Below are 19,868 nucleotides of genomic sequence, written 5' to 3' on the forward strand. Positions count from 1 at the left end.
TCAGCAATGCATTTGTGGTTCAGTGTAGCACCACTGATGAGACCTATGGTTATACTGATTTTATGATTATTTCATGGATGCCAGATTTAATAATAATAATAATAATAATAATACGTCTTTATTCACCATAAAAATACAAATGGAATAGACAAAAACAAAATGAAACAGAATACAGGAACAATAACAAAAACAAAGAAAAAAAAACTTCCAGTATATGGTGAATAGGCGGAGTATCAGCCAAGGCTGTTTTTCAACTCAACCTGGGAGAAACTATAGATAAATAATATGAACACAAGTCGAGTTAACAATATCGAAAAATTTTATTAATTGCTTTACTTTAGAAAATTCATTTTAGAAATGCCAAGGTCGGGAACGGACAAGAGGCTAATGAGATAAATAAGTCATCAGTCTTTTTTTAAAGTTTACGATGGTGTATGATCGAAATTCGTAGGGTAGTTTATTATAATATTTGGGTGCATTATACGAGAAGCAGCGGATGAAGATGGAAGATTTGTGTTTGGGGATGACTAGAACTGAACTGTTCCTTGTAGTAAAGCTGTTAATCGTAGATAATGTTTTAAGCTTCTTCAGTAAGTAATCAGGTTGTCGAGTAATCAAAACTTTATGTGTGTTGGTAAGAAGGTGTAGAGTTCTAAGTTTCTCAACATTTAACCATCCTGATTTTTGCATTGCTGGAGATATATGGTCATATTTCCGAATACCAAACGAGAAACGTAGACAGCTATTCTGAATACGCTGTAGTCGGAGAGCATCCGATTGTTTCAAAGCAGGTCCATAAATACTGTCGCAATAGGAAATTTTTGACATAATCAGAGACTCGCATAGTCATAGTTTCAAGTTTGTGTTGAGCAAATCACGATTAGGAAAAAGCTGTCTGAGAACCTTATAAGAAGATTGGTTCAGATAGCTGACATGTTTAGTAAAGCGAAGATCCAGATCAAATCACAATCCTAAATTTTTTATCTCGTCCACTGCTATCCGAGAAAAACCGAAGCGGACAAGTTTGTCACACAATATCTCATGATCTAGAGTGTCAAATGCCTTGCTGTAATCTAGAAGTATTAAACAGGTCAAATTTTGTTCATCTGCGGCTTGAAAAATATCGTCAGTAATTGACAGAAGAGCCGTGGTGGTACTATGCTGAGGTCTGAATCCTGATTGTACAGATGTTATAATATGATTTTCATTGACGTACTCATTAATCTGATTTTTCAGAATCGATTCTACTACTTTAGAGAGATACGGTAGAATTGTAATTGGTCTTAGGTCAGAAAGGACAGTAGATGAGTTACACTTAGCCAGAGGGATAACCAATCCATCCTTCCAACATTTTGAAAATTGGCAACTGGTAATGATAAAGTTTATGAGAAAGGTAAAGTGATTTATCAAAGAAGAGTCTATGAGATTGATCATTTTGAGGGATATCCCGTCAGAACCCAAAGCGTTGCTCTCGATGCGTCTCAGGGAACTTCGCACAATCTCACAGGTGACTGAGGTGAAGTGAAAGGAGTTTTCAGTTTCTTTCAAATTAACATATCGATCTAATAAGGACAATTGGTGAGCAGATCTCTTAGGTTGAGGTATGGAATTGAAGTACTGGTTAATCAGATTGACGTATTTTAATTCATCAGGGATATCTGATTTTTTGTTGTTCCTCAGGATAACAAGCGTTCTTAAGGTATTCCAAATTGCTTTGGAATTTTTATTTCTTATAACAAAGTCCAGATATGCTTTTTTCTCACGTCGTATCGCACTACATGTATAATTTCTGAGGTCCTTATTGCTATTCCAATCGGCGATAGATGAAGATATCTTGTATTTACTCAGAGCTCGGTTTTTGAGTGCAATCATCATTTTTATATTGTAAGTTATCCAAGGTGCTGGGGGTTTAGTTACTCTCTTCGTTTGAGAATGGGGCGTGTTTTTCGAAAAGATTAATAATGTTGTCTTTCAGGAAGGAGACCATACAATCCACGTTATTGAATTGATAGATGAGATCCCACTGAATATTCAGGACGTCTAAACGGAATAGATCGAATTCGAAGTTACGCTAATCGCGAAAAGAAACCATTTTAACTCTTCTAGAAGAAACAGAAGCATTAATTTTACACATCACTGACATATGGTCTGCAATTCCCTGGATATCATATACATCCACATCTAATATTCTTTCCTTATCAGAGACAAGGACGATGTCAATAAGGGATTGAGAGTGAGCAGTTATTCGGGTAGGCTTCTCTATAAGCTGATAAAGATCGAACGAATTTATAAAATCTGTAAGGAGTTGAGAACGCCGGTCATGAGTTAACAGGTTGAAAATAATATGAACAATTTTTTTTATTGTTTATATATGCCAGAATATGCCATATTGATCGGAAGCAAGAATTTGTCTTTTTCCCCTATTATAGACATAGATAATGTGCAGTATGAAATTCAACAGAAAAAGCTCCTCTCATAAAAGGAGAACCAACAAAAATATGCTTACACCAAAACTCATATCACTCAATAGGGTCTAATGGTGCATCAATCTGCACTACTATCCAACATTCATAAAGTAATTATTTGTCGTTTCATCCTGCTTATTCAGTCGCAAATTGAATTCTAAATTACCCATCACAGCCCTTTCAAGGGAACAAAGAAGCGTTAACTCAGACCCCATTAAATGAAAATAAAACCAGTGCACTTACTTCTGAGCTGACTGAAGTAGACGGTCAATAGCATTTTCCTGGTAGTCGTCCTCCCCTGGTAAGTAATTTTCATCTGAAACAAAAATTCAACTCCTCAGACTCAACTATATGTAATGTGAATCAAGATTTTCATAGACTTGCTTTCGAGTGATATTTATAGTGATTGTGGGTGGGCATGAGGGAAGTTCAAAGAAATTTGAAAAGATTGAATATTCTCAACAAAACAAATACAAAACTATAGTAGTGAAGTGACGTAATATGTTTATATTGAATGGAATATTTTTTATAAAATGATCCCTATAATAGTTATGAATATATCTATTTGAATATCTTAAATGCATTCGCAAATTTTTGTAATATTCCACGTATGAGGGACTTCACTTGCAATGACACGGTCGCGACTTCCCATCTAGCTGAAAATTCGAACTCTGCAGGAACTACAGCATTGTCTGGCAAAAAATTAAAACGAAAAACATACCAATATCTCAACTTTTGGTGTTTAGGGCCCGGAGTCTCTGTTATTCGTTTAAGAACTCGGGAAAAGAATATGCCAAGCAACGAAAGATTACCGTTCTACTACTTTTTTTGATAGAAAGAATCAGTATTGCTATTCAACGAGGTAATGCTTCTTCGGCCTTTGGAACCATTCCTCCTTCACATGATTTTGATGAGATCATGCATTACCTTCAATTCAGTATGGAACTAAAATCTCTTCGAAACAAGCCGAAATATGTGTATATTCATCAGTCTCCTATCGAAGTTAACTCGCAAGTGAATGATCCACCTTCTTCTTTTTCAGTGCGGTCAATGGACCTAGGTCATTCCGGCTCCCCAAATATGAGCTGCAGTCCTCGTGGTTCTGGTTACCTTTCAGTGGGAGAGCAAGAAAGATCCCTCTACGAAACCCTTCTCATCACTTGGAAGGATCGATTGCATCTTGAGAAATGGTTCTCATACAGATTCTGTGAAACATGTTCTTCCTTACGAATCAGTAGACAGTTGTCCTAAATATCTTGAGAAGAAAATTGGATTAGATAATTTAGGAAACACTTGCTACATGGTTAACATTTCACAAGTGTTGTTCTTGACGAAAAATTTCAAGAACAAGGTGTTAACGATGAACGAGAACGAGAATGTTTCCTACTTATTCACCAAACTCAAACAATTGTTCATGCAGTTGCAGTTTCGTAAGAATGTATCATCTTTCCCACCAATTGATTTCCTGGAGTCTTTGAAGTCCACTAGATACTCGTTAGGACAACAAGAGGATTGCTTCGAATTCTTGGGGTTCTTCTTGAATACTTTTCGTGAGCAAAAAAATAGCAGAATCAATACTCCTGACCGCTCTGGATTGAATGATTTCGTACAGTCTATCTTGTCTTGTCTTTGTAGATCTTTTGCTGGAAAAATCTTCACTTGTTTACTTTCTGGTAAATGTTCAAGAGGTAGCAAAAACGTATGTGGTTTTCTGAAACTTCAACTAGCGTTTCCTAATATTACTGATAACCAGTCCGTGCAAATCTTGTTGAACCATCTGAAAATGTAACTTTTAACGGGTGATGATCAACTGTATTGCCAAACATGCGCCAAACTAACTGACTATTATAAAAAAAATAAGTATAGCTGAGGCTCCAGTCAACCTAATATTAACACTGATGATCTTTAAAAATGACTCAACCTCTGACGGAAGCACCAAACTCTTACGAAGGTTTGAAACAGATGAACACTTCAATCTAGCAGATCACTATTATAATCTTCATGTATCCATTGTTCCTGTGGTTCTGGCGTTGAATCTGGTCATTATTACGCATTGGTCAAAGACGAAACGGACTGGTTTAAGTTTGACGATAGTCGTGTCACTAAGTATTCTGGCGATGTCTTGAATTTATTGGAGCCTCTAGAGATACCCTACATTTTGTTTTATGAAAGAGTGGACATTGGCAGATCAAGATCTTCAGATGATGTGGTACTGCAGGTTTTTCCGAGTTTTCTTCCAGCTGAAAAAGCAAATGCGCCACTGGAATCAATGAAGTCGCCCCGGAGCGCCAATTAATTTTTGTTGTTTCATTTTTTATTGATTTGTATTACTTTCTTCTTTAATATACTATTTGTTGATTGAAAAAAAATAATTGTATAATATTCAGAAATAGAATTTTAAATTTTTTTCGAAAGTATTTGTTTCAGTATCGAAAGATCCACCAGCTTGTTGATAATGAAACTCCCTTTCTCTTAGAATTTTGGTACCAGCTCTTGAAGAAATATAAATGAAAATTCACGGAACTGGTAAAGTAATGTGACCAATTATCCAAAAGTCTGAAGTCAGGCTCACAATCCATTTTGACTGTAATTTATCTAAAGGAAATAGTCGATACTTGATGAAATACCATAAAGAACGTATTTTAGAACAATTTATAGAGAAACTTTCACAAAACGATTATTGACACCGCAAAAGATTTTTCAAAAATTTAAGAAAATAAATTGAACAAATAGTATGTTTAGTTATTGACCAGAATTTACATAGTCTTGGATCTATTGATCTCTTCTCATCATAATTGTGATTGAACTCATGTTCCTTTACTAAAAGATGATTTGTAAATGTTGAATTCGTTTTCTCATTCTCATAGAATAAATTAAAGTGTAAGCAAATTCATTACTTTTCATTGTAAAATTGTCATTTTAGCATTGTCAAAAATTGACTCAACTCTCAAAATTGCCAAATAATTCCAGTAAGTATCGGGCAGCCAATGAAAGCAAGATGACAGAAACTCAAAAATATGGAAATTATGAAGTGAGCTATGACGACTGCCACGTAAAATATATTGGTAAGACTAAGTGAGCCACTGAAACTCGTTTCAAAGTTCACATTTTTCATATTGAATTTCTGACAGCAGAAATTCGGTATGAAATGTTGAGGCCGCTTCAACACCAGACTTCTGGATGCTCTCGCAGCATAAAAAAAATGAATATGGCAAAACTTGAACAGTTTACAAATTTAGGTTTCAGTTAAGTTTGTAAGAGATGATATTAGGTGATATCTCTTTCTCTTTTTCCTTAAATTAGTTTCTTCATCGAAGAATTTGTTGGAGACAAAGAATATAAAAAATAATGAAGTTTTTTTGGTGATAACTCGAAAATGAAATGAGCTCCCAAGCCTCCCTCGACTCTTTGTACTTTGAATTCTATAAAGGGGAATCGAAAAAATCTGTTTTTCAATTGGAAAAAAATATATATGACCTTTTTGTCATGAAAATGGCAAGATATGGTCGCTCACCAGATCCTTTTATGGTGTTATCAACTAAGAAATAGATTATCATATCAGTGATAATTTTCTTGAAGGAAATTTTTACGGTGCGCGCGCACACCGTCACAAAAAACCGATACCCTGAAGTTAGCTTCTTCTTCTTTAATTCATACAGCTGTTGCTTCCCAGTCAAGCGCATTTGGCCAGGCTCTTCCTGTCCATAATGAACCAAAGCTTCGTCCGGGGGAGCCGCTGTCTTGGTCGAGGCAATGCTGCCACCCTGAGTTTTGTCATTCACGTTCTCTTTCATAAAATCTCTTCATTTTTTTACTAGGGACCGCCAGTCCACAAATAACACATCTTCAATCGCACTGAGACCTCGTCGAATCCGTCGACATCCAGCCCGGTTACTGGTGTAGGGGGCCGCAAGTCCTCTCAAAATGTCTTTCACGCCAACATTTTCTTGGAACTTTACTTTATTTTCTAGAAAACCCCTCACTTTTGGACTCCACTCCGATCACGACATCCACGTGCAATCTTTGAGGACGGTCGTTATCGGCACAAACGTCCTCGCGATCAGAGAGGAAGTTCTTGAAGTTAGCTAGTCAACATTTCAGTTTTTCAAAAAAGTCACCAACAGAGTAAAAGTAAAGACAACCTACGTATGTTTGCGTGAGAACTGGCAACTGTATTTACGATATTTTTTCAAGTGATTTTGAACCCACAAACATCTACATAAACATACATTTTTCAATAATATATTGTGGTGACTAATATTAATCAACAATTTATTGATTCAAGCTAATTTACTCTGATTTATAAGTGATAAAAGTGGTTTTAACCTATAACTTAAAGTATGTTTGTAGAATTTGATGTTAGTTAACGGTGTATATTATTTATTCACATCATAAACTAAAATGAATTTTCACATTATTATTCAATATGTAATAAGCGTACAAATGAATTAATAAAAATATCAATAAATGAAAATAATAATTACTAATGTCCGGAAAAATCAAATTAACGTCAATTGGGATGACTTTGTCCTCTGGGGTATCTTTGCCTAGTTTTGAAAAAACAGTTTCGCGCCTCCATAGTAAATAGCTGAAAGGTCGTTAGAGGCGCTGCAGGCAATGAAACATACCTACTCAATGACATCGAGATATTCTATAGTTTTTAGGTCGTTCCAGATAAGTGCTATCACCAATTAACTGTTTTATTTGTAATGTGTGTTATCTATGAACATTTGATCTCCTCAAAATAACATATACACAGCTGCTACGAAAACAAGGCGAGTTTCATCACATATTATTATTATTAGTAAATGTAATGAAGAATTTAATCCACTTGCAATTTCGTTCCTGCACCCAACCTCTTGATTGATATTCGAGTAGGCAATGTCACCCCACGTTTTGCACGAAAATGGGGGTCACTTTGCCCACCTTTCATTAAAAGGGTTACATTGTAATTTTAGTTTTTTTTACTTCATATAGAGAGAGCATTGAAATCACCAAAAAATACGACTTATTTTGTCCACAATTTTTTTTTAACTTTTATGTCGTTCATAAAATTTCTGTTGACAGTCATGGCAACTGTACTAGTTATTTTCGATTTTTTGAGCAATTTTTGTCTTTACTGTGGCTCTTGTAACACTCTGAGGAGGTGGCTTTGCCCATCTTTTATTTATAGCTTTTTTATGCAAAGAAAACATATGTTGGGCATAGTGACCCCACTTCACGAGGTGACTTTGCCCACTCATATTTGATTTTTTATTTAAGAAGGGAAATAATATTAAAAAAAATAACTACATAAATCACATCTATAAACCATTTTCCAAAGGTACAAATTTTATCTAGGATATCGAAAAATGGGTTATGTGAAAATTATTAACTTAAATTTTAAAATTGGGCAATGTCACCCCAATTGACCGGTATTCCGAATAATAAATTAAATTAAATAATTCTTCATAAAAGTAATCTTTAAATTTCAAATAGTGAAATTTGTCGTCAGGTTGTTCCACACACACTACAACATGACGGTAGTATCAAAATAAATTTCAGTAAATATTTGGAATACATCAATAAACCCAAACGAATTATCAAAAAATCACAGCGAGAAATAATTAAAAAAAAAGGAAGTATAACTCCTTAAGTGCGTACACACACTCCTTTTTTTTACCAAATGTACGTGTCCAATTTTTCTGCTTCCTCAAGAGATTCTTCAATAAAAAACCTGAAATGTTCGAATGCATTAACTTTATTTTGGGAATGTTAGTCATTAACCATTTTGTTCGTACATAAATTCTGATATTGGTGTGCTGCAACATATTCATACTGTAAATTTCCCTTTTCGTTTTCCTCTCGAATTTGCTGCTCCAACCTTATCTCGTTTAATGAGTCCAGACAAAATGCAAATGGCCTACTGTCGGGGTGAATACGGGTGTTTTCCTTATCTTTTGCTGACATATTTACACCGAGATTGAATATTTTTCAGAAACAATTTGATAAGGTTCACCTTGTAATTTGCAATTATTCTTCGACGTTTGTGGCTATCAGAAAAACTTGATCCAGTAAAGATAGAATAATAATAGTAATGATATGAACATTTAAACTTGGATTTATTTATGAAACATTGAATAAAGTATATTCCGCATTCAATACATTGGTACCATCCTTTTGTTCACTTCATTTCAGGTTGCAATATTATAGGGTGAGGGAGAGCTGCTGATGTTTTAAAGGGGGTTTATTTCGAAAAATGTATAATAGTTCAATTTTTCATTTGAAATACTAACAAACTTCTATAGAGACTTCCATGGGTAACAACATAAATATCACCACTAACTTGTGAGCATGTCCAAAATGTATTAATTTACTCCCAAATATTATTTATTATCAGTAAATTAATAAAAAATAAAAATGTTTATAAATACCCTAAAAGTTGTTGTGGTAATCTTTTAACGAAAAATACAGTCTATCCATCCGAAATTCTTGATGAAAATCCATAAGGTATTCAAAAAACACTTCATTGTGAGATTTTTGTGCAGCGAAGGACTAATAATGGGTAACTTGCTGAGTGCTTTGCTGGCTGAAATATCCATGGATAACAGAGAATGACATCCATAATAATCAGTTAACTATCATTTTCTTGCAATGGTACAGATACGTAGATGATATCCCAGTCGGTTTAACTGGTACAGCAAAGCAATTAGGTAACTTTGTCGAATATAGCAATTCCATTCGCCACTCAATAAAATTCACCAGTGAAAGAGACGTAAATGATTCAATAAATCACTTGATTATAGACTATTACAAAAATTTTGAATGAACATGATTTTGCAATTCTCCGCAAACCATCTTATATAGACATCGTTATACATAATTCCTCCACACAACCTCACCAGCATAAAATAGCTGCATTCCATGATATGCTTCACATACTAATAAATACTGTCGAAAAGTAATTTCCAGAGAGAACTGAGTTCCATCGAACAAAATATAACAACGTTTATGAGGTAGATATTATCAATTCCATCTATGCCAAAAGCTACAAGAACTAGCCACGGACCAGGTCCATCCAAATCAAAAAAACCATAACGTTCGCTGATTAACGAAAAAACAGATTTAAAACAGAGATGGGACGTGAACCCACCAATAATATCGCTCGTTTTTTGAAAAACGACTGCTTGGACTTGGCTTACAGAACGGATAATAGTTTAAGTAAATTCATTGAAAATAATGAAAATAAATAATACAGTTTATTGTACGATTTTCACTATAAAGGGTTTTACAAAAACCGCAACACGTGTTTCGCTTTCACAAACGTAAACTAAAAGTTACTTCTAAATTACAATTATTTTATGCTCTAACATATTACCTACTAGTTTGCCTACTTCCTAATGAATGAATCTACCTGAAAAGGGCAGGTATGAATTCATTAACCATATGAATAAATTAAATTTGTCGAAAGTACCGTACATATACTTAACTTCTTTTACCTGGAAATGAGTTGTCAATAATGGCGAATTATTCAGTTCAGTTTGATCGTTCATAAGATATTGAATTTGTTTTTCTTCAACAGGTTAAGTTTCAAACCTTCCTTCTGGAAGTGGAGGGGCTTGAAATCATGGTTGAACTTATGTCCCTCTGTGATTAAATGAGTGGCATACGTATAATTTATTTTTCCATTCTGTGTTCTTTAACGCGGGCTTTGAACGTTCTTCTAGTTTGACCCACATAAAACATTGGACTTTACCCACATCATAATTTATACATTTCCAATTTTTCTGGAACTGAACTTTCATCTTTGTTATTCTCAATGTGCATGCCTAAATTGTGGTTGGTTTCAATATTTACACCTGTGTCGTGCAGAAAATCTACAAACAAATATTTCAGTTTTTGTAAAACCCTTTATAGTGAAAATCATACAATGAACTGTATTAATTAGTTTTAATATCGATTTTCATCAAGTATCAGCCAATTCTATTCAATTGAAAATAATAAAGACAAAACTTCAGTGTCAGATAGATCAGGAGTATATGAGTTGACTTGTGGCCCTTGCCCAAAACTTTATATTGGCCAAAGAGGGAGAACTTTACACCAAATAATCAAAAACCATAGAAGTGTTGTCTTGAAAAGAAAGACCAGTTGCACAATCACAAACCATTTATCAGCAGATGGACATGAGTTCAATCATGTGTATGACGTGTTGCATTTAGAAGGGAAAGTTTGCTCTTCAAATTTGGTAGGCATCATTGTTTCAATATCTGAGATATGGGGGTGATTTCATGGAGATCGGAACACACTCATGGAAAAGCATCAAACCAAAAAAATTAATACCAAGTGCTCAAATAAATTTTTATAGGCATATCACGAACAAAAACCAATTTTTCCACATATAGCCAGTGGGCATACTTGAAGATTGACTATAAATTCGAGAAATGATACTCTGAAGGAATTCGATTTTCAGTTATTGAAAATCATTGACTTTATGTTGATGATAGACACTACCTTGCACGGACAAGTGGCCAAACAGCCCGAAACCGGTCTGCAAGTGTGTTCCAGTAATTGAAAATATATTGCGGCAATTGTATAGCCAACAGCATATGCAAGATCAACTTCAGTGAAGAATCCTGCACTGACACCGGTCGGATATAATCCAACACCCTTGGTGGTATTAGCCAGGAGAGTAGTTGTTTTCTGATATGCGTCTGTCCATTTACCTACAGTGTAGGGAGTTGAGACTGGTCTGAAAGAAATGTTTTTTCAGATGATTCGAGAAACCAATTTTCTTCAACCACTTATTTCAATGTCAATAAGGTAGGAAATCAATATTGCTAGTGAAAGCAAGGAATTACCCTAGCAGCATATTCATTTATTTTGTTTCCTGGTGATAAACAAGATAATTTCGTTCGAAATCAAACGAAAGAAAATCCTATTTTACACTTGCCCGCAACTCGTCGCTTTGCTTATGCAAATCCCATCTCAGCTGTTGTGGATGATAAGTCAACAGCTTTTTCTATACGCTCAAGCTTATTTGAAATCCGAGCAAATCGCTTTGAGACGAAGATTGCTTTCTCGTTTTTCATTTTTTAAGAACATCAAGGTGAGATTGAAGCATTTTTTTCATCATAAAGGTAAGTATGTTCCAATGGTCCGTTGAGTTTATTCGGAACAAGTGGCGGAAATATTTATCAATTGAAGGCTTCGCTGCAAACAGTTTTTCTTCTGAATACCTAATTTTCAGTGTTGTCTGAACGTAAAATGACCTTAGTCATAGTTGAATTTCCAAAAGAACGTTTGAGATATGATGGAAATTTTGAGTATGTTGAACAGCGTCATAATAATATATAAAAATTACATTGAAAGGGTATCATGTATTTCATCAAGCTTAGCTTTTTCGGGGTTATTTGATATTTATTGAAAATGTATGAGAAAAAAGCGAGTTTTAGTCCTGTACTGTGACTTGTACTTAGGGCAAATATGGGGAGGGGAATTCATTCTTGTTTGGCGTTCATAAATTCAGATACTCCAGTGACCATCAAACATTCAAGAAATGTTACAATGTCAAGGTTGTCTCGAGTTTTTGTACCATTCTCAAGTTGCTTTTCATGTTTCTATCAAACTACGCATCGAAACATATGCAACCATCAATGTCGTAAACGTTACCAATGTGAAGTAGTAGAATAGCCTAAATGGCAACGACGAGTGTTCAGTGACTTTTGTGTAGTTCTCAGGAAGTGAGTTTGATTCAATATTCAAAAGTGTTTAACGTCTTCAAATCTGGGCTTGTCACCTTTTAGAGCGAAGATAAATCCACCTAAATTGAATTATAAATAATCAATTAACTGAACATTACTGGAGTTTTTCCCCAACACAAAACTGATCCTCCTCTTGAAGATGATCACTTGGTGATCGAAACACGTGTCGAGGTGTTACAATAACGGTTTGGTGTTGGAAAAAACTCCAGTAATATTCATTACAACACCAAAGGTTCCAAACAATGCACTTAATTGATATGTGAATCAATTAAGTGGTTTACTGATCCAATAATTTTTTCAAAAAGGGTTGGTCGGGAAACAGGATCAATTAAAAAAAAACAGTTGTTTTCTTGTCAACATTTAGAATTTATTTGAATTCTTTTTCAGGACTCGAAAAGAAGTTTGTTCGTGATCAAAATATAACTATTTTGAAATACTCAGACATATAAGATACATGATAGAAATAAAAAACGTTAAAATATTATTATTTCCGAGGCAACAACACTACATGGAATGAACGAATAGCAAGAAAACAATTGCTTCCTGAAGAAAAATTGATCCTATTACCTAATGGACCCTTCTCGAATGAAATATTGGAGAAGCCGTAAGTACGAAAAATGGAGCGAAAACGTATCTTCAAAAGTGAAAGACAGATTTGAAGACTTATGAAACATCAGATTCATATTAACAAGTAATCTTCGAAAAAGTAACTACGGTTATAAGCGAAACTGACTTGATTGATTCCATCTCTGAAAATGCATTCAAATGTACTTCGCCATTGATACAAAGTAGGAAATTGAAGAACTATAATTACTGTTGATGAATTTCAAAATTATAATAACAGATGATAGAATTTATTGAATCTGGTTAAATATTTTTCCACCGTTTTATGTCTCAATTGTATCAAAACTCAATTGCTTATCAGTTCTGTGTCAATTTGAAACGATGTCCTCAGTAACAGAGGTTAATATATTGTGTATAAAGTACGTTAAGACCTAATTTTCGAGGCTTACCATAATTGTTATTCATCGATTTATAGTTTTTTCATATAACAATTTTTTGAGGAAAATGAGAACCTACATTATCATTATAGAGTTAGAAAACCTCAACAATCAAGCCTATAAATCGGTTTTCAAAATTTTCTGGAAACTTCTTCATCTACTCTAGGTTGCGTATGTCTCTTTGGCGCTATTCGTCTGAAAATCTAAAATAATTTTCCTGGAACATTTTCTAATACTTCGTGCACCAATATTTTTCAATTTCCAAGAATTACATGGAAATCCGGGAAGATAAATGCGAGTTTATTGCTGCAGCTCATGGAAACTAATGAAAAGAGACTAGCAAAACGTTGATGAAAATTTAATGAAAATTCGCAATAAGCTGTTTGAATATGTTCAGGAGAATTACAAGATTACCGAGGATTCAAGACAGTAATAACTAACGAATTGCGATTATACAAGCTTACTATATATCGTGAATTTGTTTTATTGACCCACTATAAGAAATCATCTCGACAGTATTTAAAAAAACATTTGTGAATATGTTAAATTGAAGTCCTAAATTAGTGTTCTCTACTTCCACAAATGTTTTTGCTAATTGATATTCGCCGCATTATCCTTTTTAGGGATGGTGTATGAGGTTTGATACGTTTGATTTATCAGCCTGAAAACGTCCTCTAAACAGAAGTTAACCTCAATAAAAGGCACGCATGCAAGATTAAATCGATTTCAGAAAGACGATGTCATTTGTATCCAATGAAAAACATTAATTCAGAAAGAACATATACATGCCTTTCAATTATGGTTTTTGTTGGATAAGTGGGCGATGATCTCATAACTCAAACTTTCGAACCAATAGTGGGACGGTAGCCAGTTGGGTTGACGTGGGTGGTTTGCTTCACTCACTCAATCGACCGCTGTGTGAACAGTGGTTCAAGCCGCGAGGCCGGACAATCGGTTTTCACTTTCTATCGTCCAACCCATGCTAGGAATAACACGTTAAAAGGTGAGACCTCGTTAGTACCAATTTCTAAAGCTTTGCTTCGAAAACCTATTGGAAAGCAACGTAAAGGTAAAACCACAATTATAACTGAAACTCCTGAAAAAGATAGATTGCTTTCAGGAAATATGATGGAAATCTTAAAAAAGAAAACATCTAAGACTGAGAAACAAAACTTAAAACATGTAAAACAAATATTCAAAAGCAATTTAACAGATCAAGAATCAAATGAAACCAAAAGTAACGAGAAGGTTAAAAATAAGAAAACCGATATTGAGGAAAATGCCAAAGTTAGTCAGAAAAAGAAGAAATTTGCACGAAAAATCGCAAGGAGTAGTAGCAGTAGCGATGGGTCTTCATATGATATTTTTGAAGATGAAGAAATCACCCCAAGATTAAGAAAGCGTACCCGAAAAGATAAAACAGGAGGTGATGACCAATGTAATATTTGTAAAAACAATATTCAGAAAGTAATGAAGATTAAAAGTGATATAAAATTGTTGATTTGTCCTCAATTTCATATAAGTGTTTAATATCTTATTATTTACAAGTGAAATGATTAAAAATAAGTGCATCAATAAAAGCTAACAATAATTATTGACTTCATTTTATCTCAGAAAAACATTTTGATATTGTTGATTTTCATTCATGTGACATAAAAGAGTTTATTACTAGTCTGAAAAATCAATACGGTAAATTTAATGATTATAGTTCTAGTGACTATTTAATTTGATCCACATCATATCTAAATAGTTGTTATTCACATATTTCCTCGAAATTTGGTACTATCCCTTTCATAAATTACTGTTTTCCTTTCAATACAGTCCATTTACGAAACGGACAAAATACAATTTTTTCGAAGATGCGAAAATAAATTACTGAAAATTCATTAATGACAATTATTTCATTTCATTTCAGTTATTTAATAATGAATGCTTCCTATATGTTCCCATCTGTTCTGAATATTGTCTCAATCACTTACTAGGACCTTAAATTCAAAAATGTCCCTTTCATGCCCCTTCTTCCCTAGGTTCATTTAAAGTTGTAGATGTGCGATAAGAAAGTATTTTTTTTTAAATTTCAACTGAGGCACCAGCCCTAGGGGAAAAATCGGGTAAATAATATAAAGTTACCTTTTCATGACTGTTCTCCATACCGGTATATGTTCGGAGGCTGAAATTATCTTATCTGTCCATAATGTGCTCAATATGGTCCAGCAGGACATGTAATTTGAATGAATATTTTCGAAGATGTTATATATTTAAAACGCAGGGACATAGCAGTTGCGGTGTTATCGGGTATATACCGCTCTTTCAAGAGTAATCTCTAAGGAAAATATGTTTGTATTGGCTACTGACAAAAAAAGCTGAGAATGTTGTATACAAAGACATTCTATAGTATATTTAGTATCAGCATTGCATCCGTGCGGAGCTGGGGCGACTCGATGGTTTCGTTATATTACTCTAATTCGGAATATTTTCCACCTATGGATCTTATTTTCGAATATTCCTAATATGAGTCACAAATATACTTGTGAGAAATTGTCAATCGATACCCGATACTCCTGATTTGCGATACTCGCCTTCTCACGAGTAATGAACTAAATGTCTCGCTCGTTGAATAACGTTTTATTTTCACATCAATATTTCTCTGATTACAATTCAATCATTATTATTCAATGTCGTAAAACTCACTGAGTGGTCATTATTCTGGACCATGATAAATTTATTTGAATGGCAGTGGCAAAGTGATGAAAATGGAACGTCATGGTTTTTGCCCCGAACAACTCAACCTCATGATGAAGATTTTTTTTAATTCACGATTTTAGATCAATTTCATATAAATTGTGCTTTGAAATTTTTTTTATATTCTATATTCAGAATTCTAACTCTGATCCCTGGTACTATTATTATTATTATTTGTAGTACAGGAGCCTTCAACCCTCAACATTGAAATGTCATGATATGTTCTCATAATTTAAGAACATGAAGAATTCTATCAATGACGCATGTGTATTTTTTTGTTGCCTGAACTGTAAAAAGGAACAAGAATGGATTGTCACAAAACATGTTCTAAAATGTATGTGTTGCAGTGTTGCCCCTCCAAACTTTCGAAAGTGGAAGACATCCGAATTAGGCAAAATGTTTTTAAAAAGAAATAATGTTCAGTTCTTTTTCATAAAAAATCCGATAGTGTAACGTCACTTGCTGCCGAAAGGACGGTATCAACTTCGTTTTTCCAAATAAAAAGGAGAGTCTTGTGACATTTTGTATGAAAGGTATTTCAATTCTCTATATAATAATACTCTTTATTTTATTTTGATAACCGGTTGCAGAGGTATCGATGATTTTTTTGAGTAAATATTTATCATGTGTGCAAATGTTTAAAATGGTCTCCTTGAATCACCTGTCTATTTTCGAACTCATTTCTAACATTTTGGAATGTTTCTGGAGTAACGCTAGCACAAATTTTGCTAATTATGTTTCTCGGTTCCCGGATTGTTCCAAGTTGCATGACACGAACTTTCAATTTGTTACAGCCCCAAATAAAAAATCAGAAGGAGTCAAATCCGGTGAACAAACATGCCCTTCAACGGACCGCGCCTGCCAACCCACATGCCAGGTTATCTTCGATCCAACCATCATCTTGTTCGAAAACAACTGGGTTTTTCAATCCATCTTGATTGTTGGCCCCACTTTCTCAGATCGGTGGATGAATGGGGTTTTGAAAAATTTCCAAATAAAAATCACCAGTCAGAATGCTTACCCAGGCATTCATTTTCTCAGGAGTTTGATATTAACCTTCTCAAAAATATGTGGGTTTATATCCGACCAATATCGCACATTTTGACGGTTGACATTCCTGTTTGAGAATAAAGTTCATTCGTCAATGAAGGAGGAAATTCACTACAGACGCAATGATTTTTATCTATTTCTCGTTCAAGATAGTTTTTCTGCCAGCTCCTCTTTCTCCAACTACCCTTTCAGTTCGAAATATTTTGACGAATTTCCTGAAATACTTCAAGCCGATCGGATTATTGAAAAATCTTGCCTTGAACATTTTTTCTGCCTCTTGAAAATTATGACCGGCTGCAGCTTCTATTTTTGTCTCCAAAGATCTGGCGCAAGCCCCTTCTGAAAATTTAATAGAAATGAAATGAATCAAATTCTCAGTATCAATAGAGACAGCTGTCAAGCTAACATAATACTCTCTTCTACTGGGGTAACATGGTGGGGGTTCTCATCTAAATTATCGATCATGAACTAAACGAAATCGGAGTGAAAACAGAAATGCCCTTTTTTGGCAAATACTTTCTTTCAATTTCATTTTGAATAAGATTCTTTTCCATAATCAATTTCATTCTTTTACAACCATAAATTTTGTGTAATCTGTGATAACTATGAAGCTATTTCAATCCTCTTTCGGTTGCAAAGTTACGAATTATCATTTTTCCTAGTCTTCAATTCTACGTCAATAAATTGGGTTATTCAAATTCAGAACAGTAAACGTTGTTGTATAAAAAAATTTAAATATCTTTCGAGTGGGGGTTCACAAGACCTGCCTTCTATTCAAAAATGAAAGTTGATACCGTCCAGTCTGCGGCAAATGATATCACATAATTGGCTTCTTTATATTCCTCATACATTTTGGTTCGACTTTAATATCTGGTCCCGTTCAAACGTTGAAAGGAGGAGACTATTTACGTTCGCACTTTATGAAATATTCAACATACCATCAGCAAGGAAAGTTCGAGTTAGCTGTTACACTTGACAGTGAATTCTACATACATCAGAAGTTTCGTTGTAGTTTCACGAAAGTTATGTTCGAAATATACTCGAACTTCACAATACAAACCGTAGAGTACTGTAATAATACTCTGGAAACAACAAACTTGATTCTAATGTTGACCGTATGAAAACCACTCATTTCGAATATTCCAAACCCTTGTTCAAACACATCTAGTGTACGTACATACTCAAACTACTCTAAATACAAACAACCCTCTTCAACTCCTGATAACTTTTCACTTCTGATTTTTGAGAACCGCTACCAAACACGAGTTGAATGCTTTCGAACCGGCTTCCTGACTTTTTGAATAATACCTCAATTCTCGAGTCTCATCCCCTCAAATTGAAGGGTAAATTGGACGATTTTTCCTTCATCCCGATTTATTTCCAACTTTTGCGAAGTTTATCTGTAGAAATCCTTCAAATCCGCAGATATTCTAAACGCGGTAATACAATCGACTAAAGTTCTGAACGTATACGAGTTAAAAAAAAGTATGAATAATCACAAGAGAATTTCATGAAAATATTCTGGAAACGTTAATCATCGGCATTTGTTAGCTCAAACTGTAGTTTACCCAAAAACGAAAAACGAAAAATGACAAAACATTCAACATGTTGATTAACGCTTGGTAACCTTCCAAAGGAAGTACTTTAATACTTTATATTTGTCCCTATCGCTACTTGAAACTACTTCACCAATGAGGTTTACGAGTCTGATATTCCAGGATTGTAACGTATGAAAAGATGTTCCTATTGAATTTATGAGTACTTTTCGACACGAAGAGGATGGTGGTTATGAATATGTATCTGAGGCTTGGAAAATAAGCAAGGAAATTTGCAACGAAAAAAGTTTCAGGTCTAGTAGGCTTTTTAGACAAAACTATGAAGAGCATGACGGAGTGTTCTTTTTTTTGATATGCTCATTTTACGGAATCGAGGCAAACAAAATTCAGGTATTCAATCATGGAATATTTGCTGCTAAAATAAATCAGTCATAAATGGACTTTGTAAGCAGAATATGCCTATTGAGAATACATTTGATAATGATCAATCATCTGGACTGACAAAAAAGGACTAATACATGTCATCTGAATCAACTATAGTGAGCATTTACCAAAGACGTTCAAGATGGTTGAAAACAATAAAAATGATAGACATTAATGATTCTATATCTCAAAGTGGTTGAACTTTGGATTAGTGGCCAAAATATTGAACCTTTGATAATCAAAATTAGAGATAATAAAAACTTAGATGAGTACTCATTTTTTAATGACTTCTCTGAACTTGAGTTAAGTGAAATATTTTATATACAAGATATCGACGAAAAGATCGAAATTCTTACAAGAAAATTACTCAATCTAATATGCATTTTCCAGAGAAAAGCGTTAGGATAACTAAAAAATATGCTCCGTGGTTGACTACTGAAATCAAAGAACTAATGAAAAAAGAGATAAAGCCAAAGTGAGACATAAAAGAAACCAACACTAGACAACTGGAATGAATTCAAACGTTTGAGAAACCTAACTAACCGCGAAGAAGAGAACCGAAAGCGTGAGTACTTTAATAATGCCTTCTTGAATAGCTCCAGAAAAGAATTATGGAAAAAACTTACATACCTAACCAGTGCTAATGACTCGCATACTGATATAACAAATGTGTTCAAAGACGCAAATGCAATAAATAATTTCTTTATAGATAACATACCTAAGAACTCAGCTACTACTTCCATAAATACTTTTTACGATAATATTGTCTTATGTGAAAAAGAATTCAGTTTCCAACTTATAGATGAAGCTACAGTGCTCAAATTCCTTATACGAATAAAAAACAGCTCTGCTGGCTCTGACAACTTAAGTATAGCTTTCATAAAAATTTGT

At 34.1% G+C, this 19,868-nt stretch overlaps 1 protein-coding gene across 2 annotated transcripts in view; it reads right to left on the reverse strand.

Annotated features, from left to right (window-relative positions):
* Positions 1 to 19,868, reverse strand: part of LOC111505501 (uncharacterized) — a 58,479-nt gene that overhangs the window by 7,630 nt on the left and 30,981 nt on the right. For both annotated transcript variants that reach the window (XM_023160326.2, XM_023160327.2), the window contains exon 2: positions 2,709 to 2,781. In XM_023160326.2, coding sequence (XP_023016094.2) covers positions 2,709 to 2,781 — 73 coding nt within the window. The remainder of the gene's footprint in view (positions 1 to 2,708; positions 2,782 to 19,868) is intronic.

The sequence above is a fragment of the Leptinotarsa decemlineata genome, unplaced genomic scaffold, assembly GCF_025532065.1.
Source record: "Leptinotarsa decemlineata unplaced genomic scaffold, Ldec_3_MD MMD2_P_RNA_scaffold_6, whole genome shotgun sequence".
Taxonomy (NCBI): Eukaryota; Metazoa; Arthropoda; class Insecta; order Coleoptera; family Chrysomelidae; genus Leptinotarsa; species Leptinotarsa decemlineata.